General features: G+C 38.7%; 4 protein-coding genes across 5 annotated transcripts; 2 read left to right on the top strand and 2 right to left on the bottom strand.

Annotated features, from left to right (window-relative positions):
* Positions 1 to 381: 381 nt before the first annotated feature.
* LOC110053285 (galanin receptor 2b-like) lies at positions 382 to 6,577 on the bottom strand. Of its 2 annotated transcripts, none has more exons than XM_020759500.2 (2): positions 6,088 to 6,577; positions 382 to 2,600 (listed from the first exon to the last, which is right to left on the bottom strand). In XM_020759500.2, exon 2 carries the CDS (start codon positions 2,421 to 2,423, stop codon positions 1,563 to 1,565), a length of 861 nt encoding a protein of 286 aa, XP_020615159.2. In that variant the 5' UTR covers positions 2,424 to 2,600; positions 6,088 to 6,577; the 3' UTR covers positions 382 to 1,562. The 2 variants fall into 2 exon arrangements, with proteins under 2 accessions (XP_020615159.2, XP_089151895.1); XM_089295769.1 differs by lacking the exon at positions 6,088 to 6,577 and adding an exon at positions 3,748 to 5,438.
* Positions 5,458 to 10,352, top strand: LOC149108114 (uncharacterized). The gene is made up of 2 exons (XM_089295770.1): positions 5,458 to 5,524; positions 9,785 to 10,352. The coding sequence occupies exons 1-2, from the start codon at positions 5,467 to 5,469 to the stop codon at positions 10,168 to 10,170; spliced, it is 444 nt and encodes a 147-aa protein (XP_089151896.1). The 5' UTR covers positions 5,458 to 5,466; the 3' UTR covers positions 10,171 to 10,352.
* An 882-nt stretch (positions 10,353 to 11,234) lies between these two features.
* On the top strand, positions 11,235 to 11,716 carry LOC149108113 (uncharacterized). The gene has a single exon (XM_089296073.1). It carries the CDS (start codon positions 11,236 to 11,238, stop codon positions 11,701 to 11,703), a length of 468 nt encoding a protein of 155 aa, XP_089152199.1. The 5' UTR covers position 11,235; the 3' UTR covers positions 11,704 to 11,716.
* A 9,116-nt stretch (positions 11,717 to 20,832) lies between these two features.
* Positions 20,833 to 21,388, bottom strand: LOC149108112 (uncharacterized). Its single transcript, XM_089295893.1, has one exon. It carries the CDS (start codon positions 21,364 to 21,366, stop codon positions 20,833 to 20,835), a length of 534 nt encoding a protein of 177 aa, XP_089152019.1. The 5' UTR covers positions 21,367 to 21,388.
* Positions 21,389 to 21,715: the final 327 nt, after the last annotated feature.

Here is a 21,715-nt window from a genome sequence, read left to right as displayed (position 1 = left end):
TATAGGTGTAAATATCTTGGGATCTGTTTTTAAGTCTATCGTGCTTTTCATTGCTGTTTATTCAGTGGAGGTTTGAAATGATTTATTATCAATTTGCCACAAATCGAGCTCAGTGGCTCCTGAACATGGGGCAATCGGTGTACAGCCGTTCCCGTTCTATTTTGGAATCTGTATTCCGTTCCTCATCGCACAGGCCCATCATATATTTTGACAGCAGTTCTGGCCTGAACAGAGGTAATTTTACTGAATTTTTATTCCCGTTTTAAGTGTCTGTAAATAAGGTGATCATCACCGACTTTTAACCATGGCAAAGTGTTTGAGGAATTAGAAGCTGTGTTTCTTTAATATTACTTGGGATTTCGGCCAGATAATGTCAAAAAGTGAATTTTACGATGATTTTAATGTTATTTTATAAGGACGAGCCCAGTGACTGATGGTAAGTTAGCTTCAATATTCGTATTTACAATTTAAGGCCGCTCCATTGTAATTCCAACCTAACTCGTCTGTGACAAACTTTGGGCAAGAGAGGAAAAAGGTTGAGAGAATTAATCGCCCATATACATGACAGCCATACTCTTAAGGTTAACCTTCTCAGTTATTTTTGGACATGGTAACTTATTTTCTCGCAGAAAATGTTACCACGCACGCTGCGAGGGTGTTTCGTGGATTTTTTTTTTCGATGAAAATGCGTGTTAAGCTGTCTTGGACTTTCTACGCGCGCAAAACGGCATGCCACATGATTGGCTATTTCTCGACTCAGAAGTATTTAATGTGACCGCTGTTCATCTAAATAGACTTGCAGCAATTGTCTTAGAGCTTAACGTAGAAAAATCAAAGTGTCCACTTGGGAGAGATGTCGGGTTATGGGAGGTTACAGAAGCTATTCGTTACCGGAGGCTCGGCTGAAATCAATTTTTCATCGAGATTGGAATTTACTTTGTGTTAACAATAAAAGTTTTTATTCTTATGAGGATTTCTTTCATATCCGCGCCAGAGGCTGATGAGAGGTTTGACAATAAGAGTAAAATAACCCACTGTATTTCTTCTCAGTTTGATTCTACCTACAGCCTTATTTCATTTGACACACTCGTATTTCGAGAATTTGAAAGCAGATTAAACATGGCCCCTTCGAATAATCCTTTTTTGAGCAAATTGTGGTCGAACTCGACCAGGCATCGTATTTAATATTAGGGAGTTTACGAAACCACGACGGCAACGGCAACGGGAACGTCACTGAACAAAAGAATTAATGAGCAGTACAATGGCTGTGCACTTGCCTTATAATTGTTGGTACATTTCTTTGCCGTCCTCTGCAAAACAACAACGTGAAATGACCAAATTTTGCGTTGTCTGGAGAGCGTGAACCATGACGGCTGATTTTTTAAAATTTTTATTTCAAATTTATCGCTGTGTTCCGGATTTAGTTTTGCGATAGTTTTGACAGTGATAAACAAAGTAAATGACTTAAGAGTATCGCGAGATTCGTTGGTAAAATATAAATCATTTTTTAATCGACGTTGTCCTCGGCGTCGGCGTCGTGGCTTCGTAAACTCCCTATTGTGTTAGAGGTGAGTCTCTGATTCGTTTTCCTCGCATTCTTCTTTGATAAATCCAAAATTTCTTTGCGTTCCAATTTTAGCATCCAAGATCTCCTTGCGCGTCACAATCGAAGACCCGTCACGTCCCCTTCGTGTCTCACTGTTTGCACTAATGATGTCATTATTGGCCTTTCCGTTATCATGTTGCTGGCGCGCTTCTCTGTGGGACGAGGAGACCTGGTAGAGATGGATTTCCCCTCTTCTCAAAACACAGATAAATCCATGACAGCATGAAAAACATTTCGTTAGCCGTAGTCTAAATTCCTTACGGAAAAAAGCCATGAAAGTTCCGTATATTAAGGGGTTTGCACAGCTATGAAGATAGCTTGTTACAGGAGCAAATTTCAATAAATGTTTTGCAGCATCCTTGTGTTTTGCTTTACCAAACTCCCACAACAACCACGCGAGCTGACTTGGGAGCATGCACACTGCAAAGAAGATGACAACAGTGATAACTGCTTTTAAGACCTGTATATTATCTTTCCTTGCCGCCCTCAAGGCGATATCGCCCTGGATGTTAAGCGCTTGTTGTGAGGCTCCCTCGTTCCAAAGATAAATAGCAATAGATATATACGCTGCAGTGATGATTGCTAAAGGTAGCAAATATTGAAAAACCGCAAGAATAGCCGTATACAGGTTTTTGTAAATGCTAGGCCACTCTTCCTCGCATTCGTTGGCGCCAGCTGATGTTACTATAGGTAATGGAACTATAAAAACCATGCAAAATAATGTGTTGAACGGAAAATTCCCGACTTCCAAGTAAACATCAGCTGGAATGCACATAATAAGCATAATATCTGATAGTGTTAAGTATAAACCAGTCATTTGCAGTTCTTCTTTTCTTCTTCTGCTTTAAAGCGTAAAGAACAAAGACGTTACCCACAAGCCCAAGTATGAGAATAACGGAGTAAGCTATTGTTCGTAAGATGCTGTCGGCAGAGATATGGCCGCCATCCTCGCTGTCTCTGAAATCTGTCTGAGAACTGTTTCTCATTTTCTTATCTATAAAAAAAAAAAAAAATAATAATAATAATATGTAAAATCGGTATTAGAATACGCTTTGACTATTTTAAATTTTGGCCCTGGAGATTTCTTTACATGAAATCAAGCTGCCAATTTTTTTTTTTTATCAATATCATCTCGCAAAACTGATAACTGAAAAAAAACTGGAGCATTTTAATTCATGGGAGAGATTCATTTTTCGGCAATAATTAAAAAAATTGCGATGTTTACACTAGCTTCTAGGGAGACGAGCAATGATCTTTGATTGCTTTTGTTACCACAAGCTTGAGAGTTTAGGACTTAATTACTTTTTTTGGCAAAGGAAATTTAAAAATTTCAGTGTTCTACACGTTTGTTTCTTACCATCAAGTTGACATGGCAACACTTTTCTCACATTTAATCACTAAATTATTTTGTCGGGTTCATGTTTTTGGACGATTCAGAACTCTGACTTGGTGGAAATGAAATACAAACAGATGTTGAAGTAAAAGTTTTTCAACGTACACAATCTGCCGTTTTTGGATAACGTTCGGGTAATCTTTGGAGGCGTCGTTGTTTATTTCGCCTCGTCGTTAGCATACGACTTTGCGTGGACGGATAAGGTATCATATTGGCTAGGAATTTATGAAACTTAGTGCATGGCGAAAGTATCAGCTCTTTTGGCGTAATATTGAAGGTGATGCTTTCAAAAGTTGCAAAATTTTTGGCTGGTAAAAGCGCTAATTAGCCCATACACTCTGAAAAATCTTGAGTTTTTAGGCCCGCGTTTCACAAAATGTGTGCCATACATCGGGTTCAATTTCCTTTCGACTGTTAATCGTGGTATGCCCTTTCAATCATATTCAGAACTGATGTTTTTGTCGCCCGATGAGAAAGTGAATCGCTTATGCTAATGAGGCAAATATTGTAAACATCTTTTCTACAATATTTGCTACTCCATTAAAATGAACGAGGTTATTTACATTACCGAAAAAACCATCTTATGGTTTGATGTCGCTCACGAGCTATTGCTGTGAAGATACCGGCAAAACAGACCAACCTGGACCAAGGACGCAGAACGGCTTTGAGCAACATTGGCTGCATTAACCAAAATATCTGATATTGTCAGTATAAACCAGTCGTTTGCAATTCTTTTCAATTTCCTTACCTTAAGAGAAATAAACATAAATGTCTCTGGTTTTTAAACGTGCGACCTCTCGTGAGTTTGCTCCAAACACCTTTTAAGGCAAATTAATAGATGTCAGTGTAGGTAACAACTTCCTAGGTCGCCCACGTCCTCTCAGGAAAGCCAAGATATTGCATCTCAAAAACAGGCGACAAAATGTCCCAAAAATAACCCTTTGCCATATAATATATCAGAGCAGTAGTAGTGATCGTATGTAAAGAGGAACAAGGTGCTTGGCCGGACATTAGTATCCACATCTCAACTCATAATTACCCTAGGCAGATGGTAAATGAAGCAAACAAAGTTTCAAAACATAGTTGACATTTTGGGACTTTTTATTAAAATATCGACCGCTGGGAAGACTGAAAGTGAATGGTTATTTGAATTTCCCAACCAGCCGTAAAATGGACGACTGGTCCTGCACTGTGGTCTAGTCATCCAGTCCTGAGAAACTCTGTTCAACAGTAATTTCAGTTTGCTTTCTTCTACTCAATTTACGGTAGAAAAGTCGGATTTCAAATGATTCGCAACGACTGATAGACATTGTTTTTATTTGCAGTACAACTTCAAACTTTGCACAAAATTTCACACCGAAAACACACGTTTGGAGAACTTAGCTGAAACTAAACGCAACTAACAAAAAGTAGTTCGAAATAAACTGTTCTTTAATACATCTTTCTTTGTTTAGTATCTGAGTTACTCGATCGTTCGCTCGTTAGCATCTTTTCAAGTACGAATGGTTTGTAGACGGCAAGTAAGCCAATTCGATGACAAAGTTGCGTGAACAAACCCACTTGTAAACCAATTAACCGGGGAAAAAAGACAAAAATGTTATTGGCCTGCCAGTACAATCAGGATAGGCCTTACCATTTCGTATCTCTACCTCATATAACCACCTTGTTGCCATATTGGTTTTATAATTCCTTGATGAAGATTTTAGGCTCGTGATCTGTGAGACTGGAAATTTAAAAAAAAACCCTTTTTCCCCTAATTCTGGTTTACTAAATATAGCAAAACGAACTGAAGGCGCGGCATGTTTTAAATTTCAAACAATACATACACAACTATACAACTATACACGATGGCTATAATAATCAAAAATGAAGAAATACGCCAATAAGGAAACAAAAACTGGAAACATAAGCTAATTCCTCGCGAAGCGATGGTACTCCTGGAGTTCGAACGCGCAGGCATGGCAACAAGTTTTGTGTAGAATTTAGGTTATATATAATTTATATCCTTCTAAACATAGGTCATTTATTAGTATCTACATTGTACGGTGAGAAGAAAAACTTGAAACTTATTGATTAGTCGACTGAGCCTTGAACTTGAAGGGGAGAACGGCGACCTCCGGCCCATCGCTCAGTAATATCCTGCGCCATACTTAAACAAGTTAATCTGCTTATAAAAATTTCCGGATACGCAACATTTCTTGTTCTGAAAACTGAATATTCTGAGTAGCTACCATGTATCATTCATTCGCCGTCAGTCAGCTCAGTCATGAAGTCATCCATTGGTTTGATCGTTCGTTCGTTCCTTTGTTTGATCGGTAGCGACTGGATTGAAATGTCACTGCCTCAAAGATCGGCCGCGCGCTGGATCATTACGATAATTAGAATTACCAATGACGACATACGCTTTTTGTGACGTACATGCTTGGTATAATGCTAATTGTCTGCTCCCATAATACTGTTGAAGACTATGAAATATCCAAACAAACATCTGTTCACATTTTGCTTTGCAGCATTCATCATATCAGGTACGAAAAACTACAAACCTGACTACATTTAAGTTTAGTATATTGATATTAGATTAAATCAGGGTCGGAGATCATCGAGATGGAAAATCGAGTTCGGCCTTTGGAGTTGGCAAGACTACTTTAAGAATATAAGTTACAATTTCTATTATTGACACTGAACCTGAACGCTGCTCAAGCTAATTGGAACGCTGTTCACGATAACTCGAAGTCCAACTCGAATTTCGACGTGCAACTTGAGGTTTCCATACCAATTCAGTAAACTCTATATCCCTTGCTAGTCATGTCTGAAGAAAAACAAACCTTTTTGCTAATAGTCAAGAACGGAAATCTTCCATAATCGAGGCCACCGAAATTCTTTGAGTTAAGCTTGGGTTAGGCAGTGTTTATAACAAGCTTTTCTTATAATGCCCATCGTACGTAAAATCACCAAAAAAAACTTCCAAACGTTTCGTAGTTAAATAATCGGAGCAGCCAAACGGCTAAGCTCAATAAGGTTATTTGACATGTTCTAAAACGAGCTAAAACGCGAGCCAGTCCAAATAACTTCAGAACACATTTCCTACCTGAACCCTGGATACAAGTCTCCTTCACAATCAATGAAGTCTTCAATCCTGCCAAAATCCACTGAATTTTTTAAACCTTTGCTCTCACGCTCGATAGCATTCAGCTGGTCGCTGTACCGCCTGATGACCAAAATGTCTCTTGGTGCATTAGCAACTTTCTCCAGAGTAAACTGACTGTTCTAAGGTCTTGTAACATTAACTAAGAGCAGCTACATTTGAGAATTTCGAATTTCTTCTTGGAGTTTCATGATTTTTGCAACATTGAACTTCGCAACTTCACTGTTAATGTGTTAGAAGGCAAACTTGGACGTAAAACGTGACGAAAATGGAACTCTCCTCTTTCGATTAGTAAATTAATACCAATCGAAAAACAGAACCGCCCATCCTCTCCGGTTTTCTTAAGGAGGCTTTTATCTCTAATGGCAAATGTCTCCGGTTTTCAAAACTTGTGAAATACGCGACTTTCCGTGTGTACATAATTATATTGAGCCCAAGATGCATAACATGCGCGCCCCCGACCAATCAAATTTTTAATTTGGATACCTGTCGAATTTTAAAAAGTACTTTGGAAAGTTTCGTATGTAATATTATTAACAGGTAATACGTCCTACTCCAATTTGGATTCTGACTGACTGAATAACTGACTGTTAACGCCGCTTTAACGCCGAATAACTGACTGCTAAATTTTGACAGTCTTCAGAGTCGTATTCATACAATTACTTTTGAATCAGACAGCATGCAGTCCCATTGCAAAACTTGCATTTCATGCAAATGAAACGAATGTCAATACTGACCGCTTCCTCTCAAAACAGGGCACGAAATTGGAAACAGATCAAAAAGCCGCCCCAGATGTCACATGCAAATAGAGGAAGAATTTATTATAAAAGAGTCAAAAAGAGAGGAAGTTATCTTACTTACACGAGAACTAATACAAGTGCTTCCTGCGGATTGGTGTGAATTGAATATCCGCATGTCAACTCATTATTACTCGTGGCAGGTAATAAGTGGAGTAAAGGACAGTTTCCAAACATGTAGCCTGCGAACGCAGACGTATTCCGGCTGTCGCTTGTCTCCGCCGAAAATAACGTCTGCGAGCCCGAGCCAGGAAACGATTTCTGTGACGTAGGAATTTTAAGCCAATCACAGTTTAGCTCAAGTAGCCCCAGAACTACTAACCGAGGTATTCGCTGCGAGCACTTGAGTTTCATTTTATCATGGAATCTGATTGGCCAAGGAGAAACAAAAGTCATTAAGTCACCGAAATCGTTTCCTGGCTCGGGTTCGCAGACGTTATTTTCGGCGGAGACAAGCGACAGCCGGAAATACGTCTGCGTTCGTAGGCTACCAAACATGCGACTAGATGAAAACAAGGGTTATTTTTGGTCGATTACGTGGTGTTGTCACGATACTTTTCCCTAATCTATGTCACGCTCATGATTTACTTCCCTTTGAAACACTAAGATATAACTGAGATATAACTATAGAATTCCAGCCGGCCATTTTACCAATTAATCTACAAAAAGAAATTCTCCCAATGCCCAGAGACCCAGCGACATACATAGTTTCCCATGATTCTTCTAATCCGGCGATGTAAAGCACTGTATCACCACCACAGTTTATCAAGCAGTACAGAGTGCGTTTCGTGCTCAATATCACCTAATATCGTCTGATTTTAGCCCATTCAGCCTTCAGCCCTGTCAATAAAGTATCAAGACAGATTACACGGGATAATTGTAACTATTGATCGCTACTTCGATGGATACGTCTTAAATATACCATGAAGTAATAGAGGATTCTGGAACTTCGATTGGCTATTATATCTAAACCGTACTCTTCAAAAGTCAAAAAAACGGTGAATACGATGTTTTGCTACATTTCTAAGTTAGTAAGAAAGGAGCAGTAACTAAAATCAAACGAACAGATTGTTCTCTTTCGGGTTCAATATTTTTCAGTATCTTCCACCCCCAGGGCTTCCACCACTATCTTTCTAGCCTCTTTAACTAACCGTTGCGTTTTATCACAATACCCAGAACTTTGGGCGTTTTGTACTTTAAATATAGACTTATAACCCGAAACGATAAAGCAGCTATTTCCGTGATTTACACCATATTATAATAAAGTTTCCATATAACGCGCGCTCTGATTGGCTGAAACAGCGTGCTTTATCAGAGAACAGAGCACGGGTTGATGACGGTAAGTTGGCTTCCAAAGTTTTGCTTCGGAATTTTGACAAATTTGACCCAAATTAAACATCCCCTGTGACTCAGACAGACGCAGTGGAAGCGAGCTATTTTTCTGCAGTAAAACTGTACTAAAATAACAAGTTTTGCTAGATTCCCGCCGACAAAACATGTACAGCTGTAGCGGAATAAACAAATTCTCAACCTAAACAGTGCTTCGATAAAGACATTATATTTGTTACGAAGGCAGAAATTATACTAGGAAGTAAAACAACGACAGAAAACAACCTTTGAATTGTCTCTGTTTATGATGAGAAGCTTTATTTTTGTAAATTTACAATTAAAAATGCTCATTTGCTCAAACAACACCTACATGCAGTGTAGTAACGCTCATTCTCCGGTCATCTCAGCGAAGTAAACCAATGAGTGGTCAGTGCAAAACTTGCTCTGATATTCTCTTTTGTGCTCGGAGTAGAACCAGTGGGAGCCGTTAAGTCTTTCTAACTTTTACGTTAGTTCGGGCGATCTTGCTGCATGCGGCTACAAGCCGTAAATAACTGTAGCTCCTTTCAAATTCAACTCGGCATTTCGTAATTTCCACTGGAAACGTACTCGTTTTCATGGGCCACAATACGGCTGGATTCCTCTGGACTATAAACCTTTACCTGCCTTTAGATCCGTATTTAAAAATTAACTTAAAAGCGAACTTTGAAGGCATCGTTCTTCTCTCGAAAGCCGCTCAAACTACTCGAAACTGAAAGCCTAGCTGAAGTCCAGTTTGTGATTGACAGCTGTCGCTTCGTTAGCCAATCAAATTATTTGAACAATTCTAACAAGGATCGTGATTGGCTTATTTTAGCGTGCTTTATCAGAGAACAGTGCACGGCTGACGCCACTTTTGGTCGTTTGGAAAATAAAGTTTGGTTTGAAAATTCAGCCGAATGCGTGGGGAAGTTATCTGATTCTTTATCATAAAACAAATAAAGAAGCCTCGACTGTGCTCTGTTCTATTGTAAAGCACTTAGGAAGCGGTAGAGCACTCAAGAAGTAGGGAAAAACACTCGACTACGTCTCGTGTTTTCCCCTACACTTCTTTCGTGCTCTACCGCTTCCTGCGTGCTTTACAACAGAACACAGCACAGTCGAGGCTTCTTTATTTGTTAATTAAAACACGATGTAGCAATACATTTCACAGTGGAAATTATATTTACAGTCCCGGAGTTCGTTACTTGTCCGAAGTCTCGGCAAGATGTCTTCCCTTTTTTATGGTGTAAACCCTCTTCATACACAGCTCTGTACTCTGGTTAAAAGAGAAAAGTGACTAAAAGAATGCCACTGAACTGATTCTAGAGATCAGCACGCGCGGAATAAGTTCTTTATGTAACAGCGAGGTGAACATAGATCTGTCTGTTTTATAATCACCTCGATTCTACTAAAACCATCCCACAACTGTTTGTTACTGATCAGTAATAATGTTTGTGCAATGTGTTAAAGAATTCATTTCAATTTGTCAACAGGCTCGTCTCTGCGTTGCCACATGTGTCCACCCAATGAACGGCACGACCTGTCAGCTTGTATAGCTCACTCGCCCCAGGAATGCAAACATTACGAAAACGCCTGCTTCTTTGAATACAGAGGAAGAATAAAGAACATGGGCTGTGGTCGAGACTGGCATAAACCAGCGGGATGTCATGGAAACACATGCATCAAATGGTGTCACGCCAACATGTGTAACAAAGAACTCGTTAAACATTCGCCATTTAGAAATGAACTCGGCGGCGAAAAGGATTCTCGAGAAGACTCGGGAAACTGGTTTACCTCTCTGTTTGGCGGAAGCACAATGACATTGGGCGCTTCGTTCTGCTCTCTTTTCATAATTAGCGTTGTCCTAGTTCTAGTCTGACAATAAAGCCCTGCATTCTTTATAAAAATGATCCACGAGATATGCCGCCACTCCTGAGCTATAGCTCTGTAACTTTTGTTCATCAGTATTTCTCTATATTCCATTTAACACTTTGAAGATGAGACATAAAACTGATGAAAGAAAACTTGAAATAATCAGTAAATACAAATTAAGATCATGAATTCACGACTCTGCCTGTTTCATTTCCCAAATCTTTTCGAAATAAAATAAAACGGCTTTCTCAGCTTCATAATTATATATAGCGAATACATTTGGTGCGACTTTACCGTGTAGTATTTAATTAGTTAATTCTTTACAGAAAAACATAATGCTCGGGATATTTAAATTGACATGCAGCACTGAACAGTTGTTTTACAAAATAGTTACAATTCAATCATAAGCTTGGTAATGGACTTGTGTCTACAGTTACATCACCAAACTTTGAGTAACTTGTGTTAGAACTTGTTAGTGAGACCTTTTAGCAAACCATTGCCGAACCTTTATTCTCGTCTGTATTCTCGTCTGTTCCTCCTAGCCGGCGGGGCCTTGGCACGAGGAAAAGGTGGCTCAGTAGACACTTTACTTGACTGGCTAGATTCGTCAACTGGGATCTTCACTCATTCCACGCTGCTTTCCTTCCTAAAACATCGACTGGTTGCTTTCTTACTAAAACCGCTCGCTTACAGCAACGAAAGCTTAAAACTGGCTTACGGGGAATTTTTAGTAATGTCCTTCATAACGAAGCATATGAACGGTACCACTTCACACACAGAAAACGAGTAAGAAGAGCAAACTGTGACGTAATAGGTCAAAATCGAGTGCGAGTTTTTCATCAGGGGTTCCAAACACCGAGAAACGGATGAAAGCACGACGCCGAAGGCAGAGTGCTTTATTGTTTCGAGGCGTTTGGAACCCCTGATGAAAAACGAAGCACGAGTTTTTGAGCTGGCTTCTCAAACTAGTGTGAAAATTTAGTAGAATTATTTCCGAAGAATAGGTAATTAGAAGGCGTGTTCAGTAGGCTATTGTTTGTGTCTTATTCGTGGTAAATGAAATGAATATTTAATGTGCGGCGATGCGGGCGGGTTTTTTGGTAGATTAACATTACGCCGCGTGATGGAGGTCGAGTCCGGATCAGAACGATTTCGCGTTCCTAAAACTTCTTCTCAAGAAAATGTTCTGGTGAATGACGCCGTTCCAACTTCAGCTAAGTATAAAAACAAGTGGGCTGTGAGCATTTTTGCCGAATGGCAGAAGTTAAGAGAGGCTAAAGTTCCGGTATTAGATTGTGGTGGTCTCTTCAAGGACTACGATTTACACAAGGTTACCGCTCTGATCGCAGATATTGCCAGAATGGACGCTCTGTCGCTGAACTATTGGTTGTCAAAATTCGTGATGGAGGTAGCTAAAAAGTCCAGTGGAAGATACTCCCCCAAGACTGTTTATGGTATCATTTGTGCCCTCAAGCGTTATTTGGAGGAGAAAAATGGATCCGAAGCTTTGAATCCTCTGGACGCTAATGACAAAAGGTAATTGACAACTTTTAAACCGCATTGTTCAGAATTTTACAATGCAGTGTTTTGGGAATTGAATTTGGTGTGTTGTTTTATACTGTATTTAGTATTAAGACTGATTAAAATTCAATTTTCTTGATCAGTGTCTTGATCAATTTTTGAACTAATCGAATGTGTCTTGATCGGTATGTTCGTTGGGTATCAAAATACATGCACCTGACCTAATTGATGCAAGCTGATTGGGTCATCAGTCATGAATAATTAATGAATTTGAGAAATCTTGCTGAAATTTTCAAACAAGGCTTGATGAGAGTTTATTTGTCATAATTTCGTCTCCAAGAAAAGTTAAATCAGATCCGCTAAGAACAATGACGCTAAATAAAACGAAATTTAATGGTGCCGGTTGTTTGAATAGTTATGGCATTCAACATTATTATTTCTCAAAAACAATTAAGTTAAACCCAAACACACAGCTGTCCATTTTCTTTTAGGAATATTGACACCTCATCAACTGGACCAATATAGCTGTCTGCTTCTAAATAAACTGCCATCCAATTTAACCGGGTCCTTGTAAGAAATTTTTAGGCTTCCCATGACGAAAGTCAGTTAATGTTTTCGTAGCTCACAATTCTTAAATGCACAAGATGAATAACGTGATATTGAAAAAGACAAATAGGTCAGGGCCGGGTTGTTCGAAAGCCGGTTAACGCTGACCCAGGATTAAAAGTTAACCGAAATATTAATTTTTCTTGTACAGAAATGTTTTTTCCTGCTCACGTTTTGTGTAGTTTGAGCTAAGTCAAGCTCAAAACTGAAGGCCAAACATTATAAACAGAAAACCTCACCGAAAAGGTACAAAACTGAAATCAAAATTCTTGTTAATCCTGGGTTAGCTTAACTGAGCTTTGAACAACCGGGCCTAGGATTGTTTCAACAGCGTTGTCATGTGTAATTTTTAACTTTTGAAACAGTCTACATTTGCTACCAAGATAAACGACTCATTGTGGCGTAATTGTATAGTGTCTACCAGTGGACATCCAAACCAACAAACACAAAAAGTGCAAAAATATCTCCATTTTCTTTTCTTTTCGATGAAAGTGAAATAAAATTTCGTTCAGTCCACAGAACGTTTAGGTTTGTTACAATTTTGGTGACAAAACGATTCCATTTTAATACCTCTGTTTCGTACTTCGCACGGTCAATGGACCAATGAGAAACAAGGTTTTATGTTCCATTTTAATGAAATTTAAACACAACCATCGGGAAGGTACAAATTGCAAGGCTCTATTTTTCCAATAACGCAAATTGAATTCGTGATTTGCATTTTGGATGGTTTACTTAAGATTAAAAGCTTGTCGTTTGTGAACCTTTGATTGCTTTCGATCGCTGGGGAAGCTAATAGAATTCAAGCCTTGAGTTAAAATATTGTTTGAAATCAGATTAAGCCACCGTCAAGGTACGCTAGCCTAACGTGTTATAAACGACTGAAAGTAGGCTACATAATTAGGACTGTAAGCGGATTCTTATATATTTGTATTCCGGGTTTAATATTTGGAGAGGACAACTAAAGTGCCGTCCTTTCTGGTGATGTATCGGCTCAGCAATAGACAAGTGAGGTTTGCTGGAATAAGTAAATCCCAAATAGTTATGTACTTGCGTTTTATTCATAAAAACAAACGGGGGTGTTGAAGGTTCTCGATTACCGACTGGAAAATAAGATTTAGCCCGGAAAGGGAGAGGTTCGCATTCCATTTTAAAACAATTCTTCCGTCGTCTAAACTATTACAGACAACAACTTTCTCTAATACTAGTTAAGTTTTAACAGGAAAAAGGAGCTAGTTTAAGGTTTGTAACAATACTGGATGGAAAGGTAAACGCCAAAGCTGTTGCGCAAGGCCGCTTGGCTTGTTTGCCAAAGGCAGGTTAGCTTCTCAAAGGCCGCTAGATGTTCTAAATGCGTTAAGGCACCAGAACTGCAGTTGTGTTGAATGCTGAATGCAAAAAATCACAATTAGGGGTTTAGCTTTCGATTTACGAGTGATTTTCTGAGAGTGTCGAGAATCGGAAGACAGTCACGAAAAATCGATTTTTCTTTTATTTCGCCAAAACATACCTTTGGGTTAACTTATTCATGGAAAAATAGTTTAAAGTTCCAACGATTTATTTTACGGCCAAAATTTAAGAAAGTTCGAAATTTGCATATAATGGCGGTTTTCGCGGCTTAAAATGTTCAGAATTTCACGCTTCTTTACGAAAACAGTGGGGAAGTAAAAACAATCCTATGAAAACGAAACTTGGCACAAATATTATTTCATTCTTATACTTTAAAATCGTGTAATAAGTTTCTTGAAGTTTTGTTTGTAGCTTTGTAACGAAGGGTATTTGTACAGCCGCCATTTGTGTCTCTTGGCAAGGAGCAAATAAAGGCCAACTTTGACTAGTATAAATGGCCTCTGGTATATATCATTTGGTCAAAATAGCTACATTTTAGGAAACCTTGGTTATTGCTTTTTTCACCCGAAAAGTTATAGCTCTGAGAATTAAAATGCTCTCCGTCAGTAAAATAAAATGTTACGGCATGTAAGCGAGTTCAAATTTATGCAAATCACAAGGTTATTCTTTGGAAGTCAACGGTTTAAAACAGGAAACAACGACTCACCGTTAATTACGTTCCTTCTGCTGCTATAGAAAAGATTTCAACTTCCCAGTGTCCTTGTGAGCTGTTCTGTAAAATATTTTCAGTAAAACAGCGAGCATAACCGGCCATAAAATTCGAAAAGGTCGACAATGTTTATATTTGAGACGAGACACTGAGTGGCACACACAGTCCTGGCTGTTTTCATCGTCTTGCTCAGTCGAGAGTCCTTTAAAAATATGATAGAATATTCGCTTCAAACCGTAGCAAATTAGTTTCTCATATCCATATGCCTCATGTCGACTAATGAGTAAATAAATCAGTTCCCGTACACTGAATGAACAACTCGACTGACATCTGAGGTCAGGAGGTCACCTGATATGTCATTATGTTACTTTTCCCCGGTTTCACATTACACGCGTAACGCCTTATTGAACGTCACGGTATTTAGATGAATTCCGGTATTCAAAATCTCTTTAAAGACATCTCGATTTAAAAGGAAAATTCAAAAAGCAACAATTTGAGATAATTGTTAGCTTCTAAGATATCGTTCATAGATGCATGATACCCTGACATAATTTCAACACTGGATTGATCTCTTTGATGTCAACGTGAATCATAGTTTTGCGCTTAGTAACATTTGGGACACATCTAAACGTGCGCAAAGAAAAATACTCAAAAATAAGAAACCGTTTATCTGCAAGAAAAGCTGGGCCGCCGAAGATAATAATGTTTTAAATTCTGCATATTTTTTATTCGAGTAACGCAAGCTACCTGCTTTCAGTAACGCTTCGTGTCGCTTAGCAAAAGTGACAAACTTACTCTATGAAAATAAAGGCTTAGTTACATTTGTTTCATTCTTTTATTTTTCTAATCTGAAATTTCTGTTATATAGGCTTAAGATTTTCTTTCCAAATTTACCATTCAATTTTCTATCCCGGCCATATTTGAAGACATTCCTTCTCATTTGATTACTGTGGCTTTACAATCACATATCTTGAGGAGGTTCAATATTTGCCTGTGTCGTTGAAGGCGTCAAAAAGTGTCAGACATTTATTATTTACTTGTTGAAGCACAGGCAGCCCAAGCTCTCTCTATGAACCACACGAGCAACACAATATGGCATCGAATTATAAGGGTTTATATGGGATTTTCTACAAGATATCCATGGAGGTAGTTAAAAGTGAAAATTCTCAATAAAAATGGCTTACCTTATTCCATACGCGTGTTGTTTGCTCTTGGTATGGTTATTTTACCGATTGAACTTGATCTAAGCGACTTTTTTGAATTCCGGTTTTCCCTTCATAAAGAGAGGACAAGGCGAAACACCTTAGTCGGGACAGCCTGCCGAAGGTTGATCTTCCATTTCAATTCTCTAGCCACACAATCGCAGCCCTGCGAGCGACGCCAGGCGGCTCTTCGTGTCCCCAGTGAAACGATAAAACGATGGAAGAGCTCCGTGTCCGTTTGATCCGCGACATAACGACCATTGAAATCGGCTTGGTAACTTCGTCATGTTGACAAACCAAGACTCGCGGGGGTACTAGACCACAATTTGTCAACCAAACTTCTTGTAACACCCAGGCTCCTCTCAGGTCGAATTTACAATGCAAAATAACAATCATACAGACCGCTTTCGCAAAATGGCTTCAAAACCAAAGAAACGTAAGATCAACGGCGAAAGTTCTGTAGAAACTGAGGATTTTTGAAGTGGAAATCATGGTAAGTTTGTGTTGCTCGCGTAGTTCATAGAGAGAGCTTGGGCTGCCTGTGGTTGAAGTTGTACTCTTCATGGTTTTAAGTTGCGCTTGTTAATGCAAATCAAACATGTTCACTTCCTTATAAAGTTATTGCGATATCTGTCAAGAGCAGCATGACATTTTGTGTGAAAAATTAAACAAACACTTAATACATGATCCTCAGTTACAGCAGCACAGAGTTAATCCGTTTTAATGGTAACATGGTTGAAGTATGTCCAGGTAGATTCTTTTAAGGCGAACAGGCTTGGGTGGCACTTCAAAATCCTTTTTCCGTTCCTACTTTCTCTTCTCCAATGTATGCCTGCTCGCAGGCTAGTGCCTCTCAATACAAATGCAGATTGCATTCTGCTTTCGGGAGTTTAAGCCGTCACGAGCGACTTTTGAAATTACTTTTCTTGGGAGTGGGGTGGGGGTGGATCAGCGCTACTTCTAAAACCTAATCATAACAGCAAAATTGAGCGTCATAAGGGACTAAAATGACTAAAACACAGAAACACAGGCTGTGCCGTTCTAGTTAGCAAAGGCTGGTGATATACGAGCAGCGAGAGCAAAGCTTATTTTTTTCGCGTGAGATTCGCGTATTCAGCTCGTTCCTTTCGTGCCTCTAAATAACGCATTCATTGCCAAGGGCATTATTTATCTCCACTTATTAGTCCGTGTAACTGACGATATCTGGAGATCTGACCCGCATAGTGGCTGCTTTAAAAACCACAGGCGGTGGTGCTCTCCAGTAAGATCATTTGCCTCCTTTGACTCACATTCGATATTTTTTACTATAAACCCCTGTAGACCATGCTGAATTTTCAAAATCAGGTCGTTTTCTACACACTTTATCTCTGAAACGAATACAGTGACACCCATTTATTTTTGCATTTCTGACACAAGTAACTCATCATCTGACTGCCATAAAAATTAAGAAAAAACCTATCCTGGAAAATTTTCGCGCGAGCGTCCTTAAATACGGCGTTACGCGTGTAATATGAAACCGGGGAAAAGTAACATAATGACATATCAGATGACCTCCTGGCCTCAGATGTCAGTCGAGTTGTTCATTCAATGTACGGGAACTGATTTATTTACTCATTAGTCGACATGAGGCATATGAATATGAGAAACTAATTTGCTACGGTTTGAAGCGTATATTCTATCATATTTTTAAAGGACTCTCGACTGAGCAAGACGATGAAAACAGCCAGGACTGTGTGTGCCACTCAGTCTCATCTCAAATATAAACATTGTCGACCTTGTCGAATTTTATGGCCGCTTATGCTCGCTGCTTTACTGGAAATATTTTACAGGACAGCTCACAAGGACACTGGGAAGTTAAAATCTTTTGTATAGCAGCAGAAGGAACGTAAGTAACGGTGAGTCGTTGTTTCCTGTTTTAAACCGTTGACTTCCAAAGAATAACCTTGTGATTTGCATAAATTTGAACTCGCTTACATGCCGTAACATTTTATTTTACCGACGGAGAACATTTTAATTCCCAGAGCTATAACTTTTCTGGTGAAAAAAACAATAACCAAGGTTTCCTAAAATGTAGCTATTTTGACCAAATGATATATACCAGAGGCTATTTATACTAGTCAAAGTTGGCCTTTATTTGTTCCTTGCCAAGAGACATAAATGGTGGCTGTACAAAATACCCTTCGTTACAAAGCTGCAAACAAAACTTCAAGAAACTTATTACACGATTTTAAAGTATAAGAATGAAATAATATTTGTGCCAAGTTTCGTTTTCATAGGATTGTTTTTACTTCTCCACTGTTTTCGTAAAGAAGCGTGAAATTCTGAACATTTTAAGCCGCGAAAACCGCCATTATATGCAAATTTCGAACTTTCTTAAATTTTGGCCGTAAAATAAATCGTTGGAACTTTAAACTATTTTTCCATGAATAAGTTAACCCAAAGGTATGTTTTGGCGAAATAAAAGAAAAATCGATTTTTCGTGACTGTCTTCCGATTCTCGACACTCTCAGAAAATCACTCTTAAGAAGTATATTCAAGGTCCTCTTGTGACGGCTTCAGGAATTCGTCAAGTAATTCAGTTCGTCAATGCTTTCTAAATGTAAATTTTGATGTAGTAGTTAAAACTATTACATAAGTTCTGCCCTAATGGAAAATGAACAAAATGACATGCATTCAAATTTAGAAAGTAAGAGTTCTCTTCCGCCAAGTGCCCTTCTACAGGCGATTACATCTAAAAATCAAACATCCAGTGTCACCACAGAAGTCTGCTTACTAATGAACTAGGTGACCGTCTCTGTTACCCCGGTCCCATATAACACCACAATAAACGTGTAGCACTTCAAAACATTGTATTTCGTCGCTGAACAACTCATACATTCCTTTTTTTCCGTTCTAAACGTTTTTCCCTCATGTACCACTACCCCGGATGTACGAGCTACGTCACGCGTAACGCACTTCCGTTTAGGGCTAATGGCTTCACATTTCCGGTTAAAAACTGTTTCTTAACATCTCCAAAGAGAAAAAACAAATACACAGGGAAATGTAAACGACGTTTTCTAAGATGTTGTAAATTTAGGCCTACTCTGGGACCTTAAGTCACCGTAACTTAGGGCGACTTTGGGCGATTTAAGGTGACTTTAGGCGACTTAATTAAAATTGGCAGAAAAAACATTGCGACTTTAGGCGATTTAAGGCGATTTTAGGCGACTTAAGGCGACTTAAGGTGACTTAAGGCGACTTGAGTAGACTTTATTTCACTCAAGTGATATAAATTTAAACTTAGCAACAGTCTCTCCATATATCTCTTGCAATAAACCAATATTGTACCAATACTGGTACATAATTAAGTCACCACAGTCTCAAATATCGAAGGCCGGGTTGTTCAAAGCCTGATTAAAGAGAATTTTAGAGAGAATTTTGATTACTTTCATTTTTGTAACTTTTCGTTCCAGTTTTCTGTTTATGTTGTTTGTCTTTCAGTTTTGAGTTTGATTCATTTTAAAACTACACAACCACAAGCAGGGAAAGATATTCCTATACAAAAAAAATATATATATATATTACCTGGGTTAGCGCTAAACAGCTTTCGAAGAACCCGGGCCAGATTTCAAACCATTAAAACAAAATACTATTAAAGAAGGAATTACCACAACACTGAACAGTTACTACTATAAGAATAATAATAACAATAAACACCAGCAAGGTAACATGAATAGTAGTGAAGATGTCACAATAAAAAATCTAATAAAAATATATTCACAGTGACAAAAAATTTTAAATTTAAGATATCTTGATTTAATTTGAATTGTTTGCATATTTTACATAAATTATTCAAACAACAGGGAAATTAAAATCAATTTAGCTCATTTACATGTATTTATTTTACAATGCTTCCCGAATTATAAAAATCGGGTTATCTTGGTAGACTTATCTGCCATTTTTGGCGTCTCCACTGTCAATTTCAGTCCTTTTCAGGGACCCAATCGATCTGATGCTCTCCTGCCTCATTCAGGCAAAACATTCCAATACCATAATGAGTACCGCATGCTGTTCCTTCGTAAGAACAATGGTTCTTACGCCAAGCTGAAGTTGTCTGCCAATTCACTGCCAATTCGCCATCTGCCAATTCGACCGGCTGAAACTGTCTGCCAATTCGAATTAAAATTCAGTAGTGGAAATTAGAACATAAAATCATTTAAATATCTTTACCAATTGCTCAAAAACAATTTCTAGTTGCATTCAAAGCTATTAATTTGCGCCAAACGCTCACGTAAATTTGTAAAAAGATGCTGTAAATATCCTTTGTTCAGAATTGAATAACTCGTTGCGTGACTTTTCAATTGACACCAACGTGGTATCGTTTTAAAGCTTACCATCTTATTAGTCCATCTCAACGGCTTCTACACCCATCTCAACGCAATTACTATCGAAACCTTTCACCCGAACATCGTGCTTTAATAACATACACACTTGTACTGGCTTTTTCGGAAGTAAATAACTCGTCACGCGACTTTTCAATTGACATCAACTTGGTATTATTTTAAAGCTTACCGTATCGTGCTTTAATAACATACACACTTGTACTGGCTTTTGCGGAAGTGAATAATTCGTCACGTGACTTTTCAATTGACATCAACTTGGTATCATTTGAAAGCTTACCGTATTGTAAGTCCATCTCAGCGGCTTCTACACCCGTCTCAACGCAATTACTATCGAAAAATTTAACTCGAACATCGTGCTTTAATAACATACACACTTGTACTGGCTTTTCCGGAAGTGAATAATTCGTCACGTGACTTTTCAATTGACACCAAATTGGTATCACTGTAAAACATACCATCTTATTAGTCCGTCTGAACGGCTTTTACACCCATCTCAACGGGCTTTCTATAACATAGACATAACTTTTATTGGTCAGCGGTATATTTTTGCATTTTTTTTAATGTCAGTAAGAATAAAAATTATTGGAAAGAAAACGGAAAGGCAGAGTAGGTTCTGATTACAACCATTGAGCGCGCGTTAGATGCAACTAAACACCGTTAAATAGCTAGGGGAATCAATTTGGGGTTTTCCTTTCGAACGTAACAGTCTCTTGGGTGTAGGCTGTTTACGATTGCTTCTTCTCTGAACCTTGGCAAGCTCCCTTCTCTGCTTCTTTTCTTCAATGAGGGAATCCCATTCAATGCCATACGGTGTTTTGGTTAGCACATTTATTCCCAGACCGATCCCTGTCGCCATCTCGAACGAGCATTTTTCCAAGTCCATAATGATTTTCGTCACTGCCTCAAAAACAAGAACGGGATTCACATAATAGCACTGGTCCGGGATATATTCCGGCAAGTCGTACCTCAAGAAAGTAGCCATACATGCCATAAGTGGGACAAAGCCTTTTCTTTGTTTTGGTTTTGCCTTGAAAAGATGTTCTAAATGACGCATCACATCTGGGAAGATGTAATAAGAAAATGTTGGCGCCCAAATCGTAGGTTTCAAGATTCTTGTACTGCTTCTGGTATCCTCCAAGCAACAACCACGCTTGGTGGCGCTCCAAGTGAGGAAGGGGTGTATCCTCTGATGGTGGGACGCCTGCTATATCCAGAAGATAATCTTTCATGGCCTTCACCCTCTCCTCCACCATCTGGGGGGTCACCTTACAGCGATACTCCATCAACTGTTCTTCTTCCGTATCTTCAACTACTAGATTAATTACCATAGCATCGTCTGCATCTTCTGTGGGCGTGCACAGCCTTTTAGATGCTTGTGGAGCTTCGTGTTCCTTCATGTCTTTAGTGATACTTTCAGCAAGTTTTCTTTTCTTCATCTGTTAACAAATTTTAATTTAGTTCTTTTAGTGACGTTTCGAGTGACGTTAAGTAAATAAAGGAATAACAGAAAACATATATGAGTTAACATACCTCTGTACATACCTTTTGAAATAAACTAGTGCTCACCAGATTTGATGCCTCGTCACGTTCAAAGTCAGGAGATGTGGATGGGGTGTAGTGCTTTGGTTTCTAAAACGCATGAAAATGAAGATAAACCAACCAATTCAGCCATGTAGGGCTTACGTTCAAGGATCAACACACAGACGTACATGAGCTATAAAACTTGTACAGTTGTGCCAAGATCTCCCAAATATTGACCTTCGGTGGAAACAATTAAGCATTTCC

The sequence above is a fragment of the Orbicella faveolata genome, unplaced genomic scaffold (assembly GCF_042242905.1).
Source record: "Orbicella faveolata isolate gen_17 unplaced genomic scaffold, um_ofav_v1 contig_26, whole genome shotgun sequence".
Lineage (NCBI taxonomy): Eukaryota > Metazoa > Cnidaria > Anthozoa > Scleractinia > Merulinidae > Orbicella > Orbicella faveolata.
Note: the sequence above shows the minus strand (reverse complement) of the source record. Positions and strands in the feature narration are given on the sequence as shown.

Excerpts from the sequence above, each read along its gene's own strand:
- LOC149108113 (XM_089296073.1), top strand. The coding sequence starts at position 11,236 with ATGTGCGGCGATGCGGGCGGGTTTTTTGGTAGATTAACATTACGCCGC.
- LOC149108112 (XM_089295893.1), bottom strand. The coding sequence starts at position 21,366 with ATGAAGAAAAGAAAACTTGCTGAAAGTATCACTAAAGACATGAAGGAA.
- LOC110053285 (XM_020759500.2), bottom strand. The coding sequence starts at position 2,423 with ATGACTGGTTTATACTTAACACTATCAGATATTATGCTTATTATGTGC.
- LOC149108114 (XM_089295770.1), top strand. The coding sequence starts at position 5,467 with ATGAAATATCCAAACAAACATCTGTTCACATTTTGCTTTGCAGCATTC. Across the intron at positions 5,525-9,784 it reads TGCAGCATTCATCATATCAG|GCTCGTCTCTGCGTTGCCAC; the intron begins GTACGAAAAACT and ends ATTTGTCAACAG.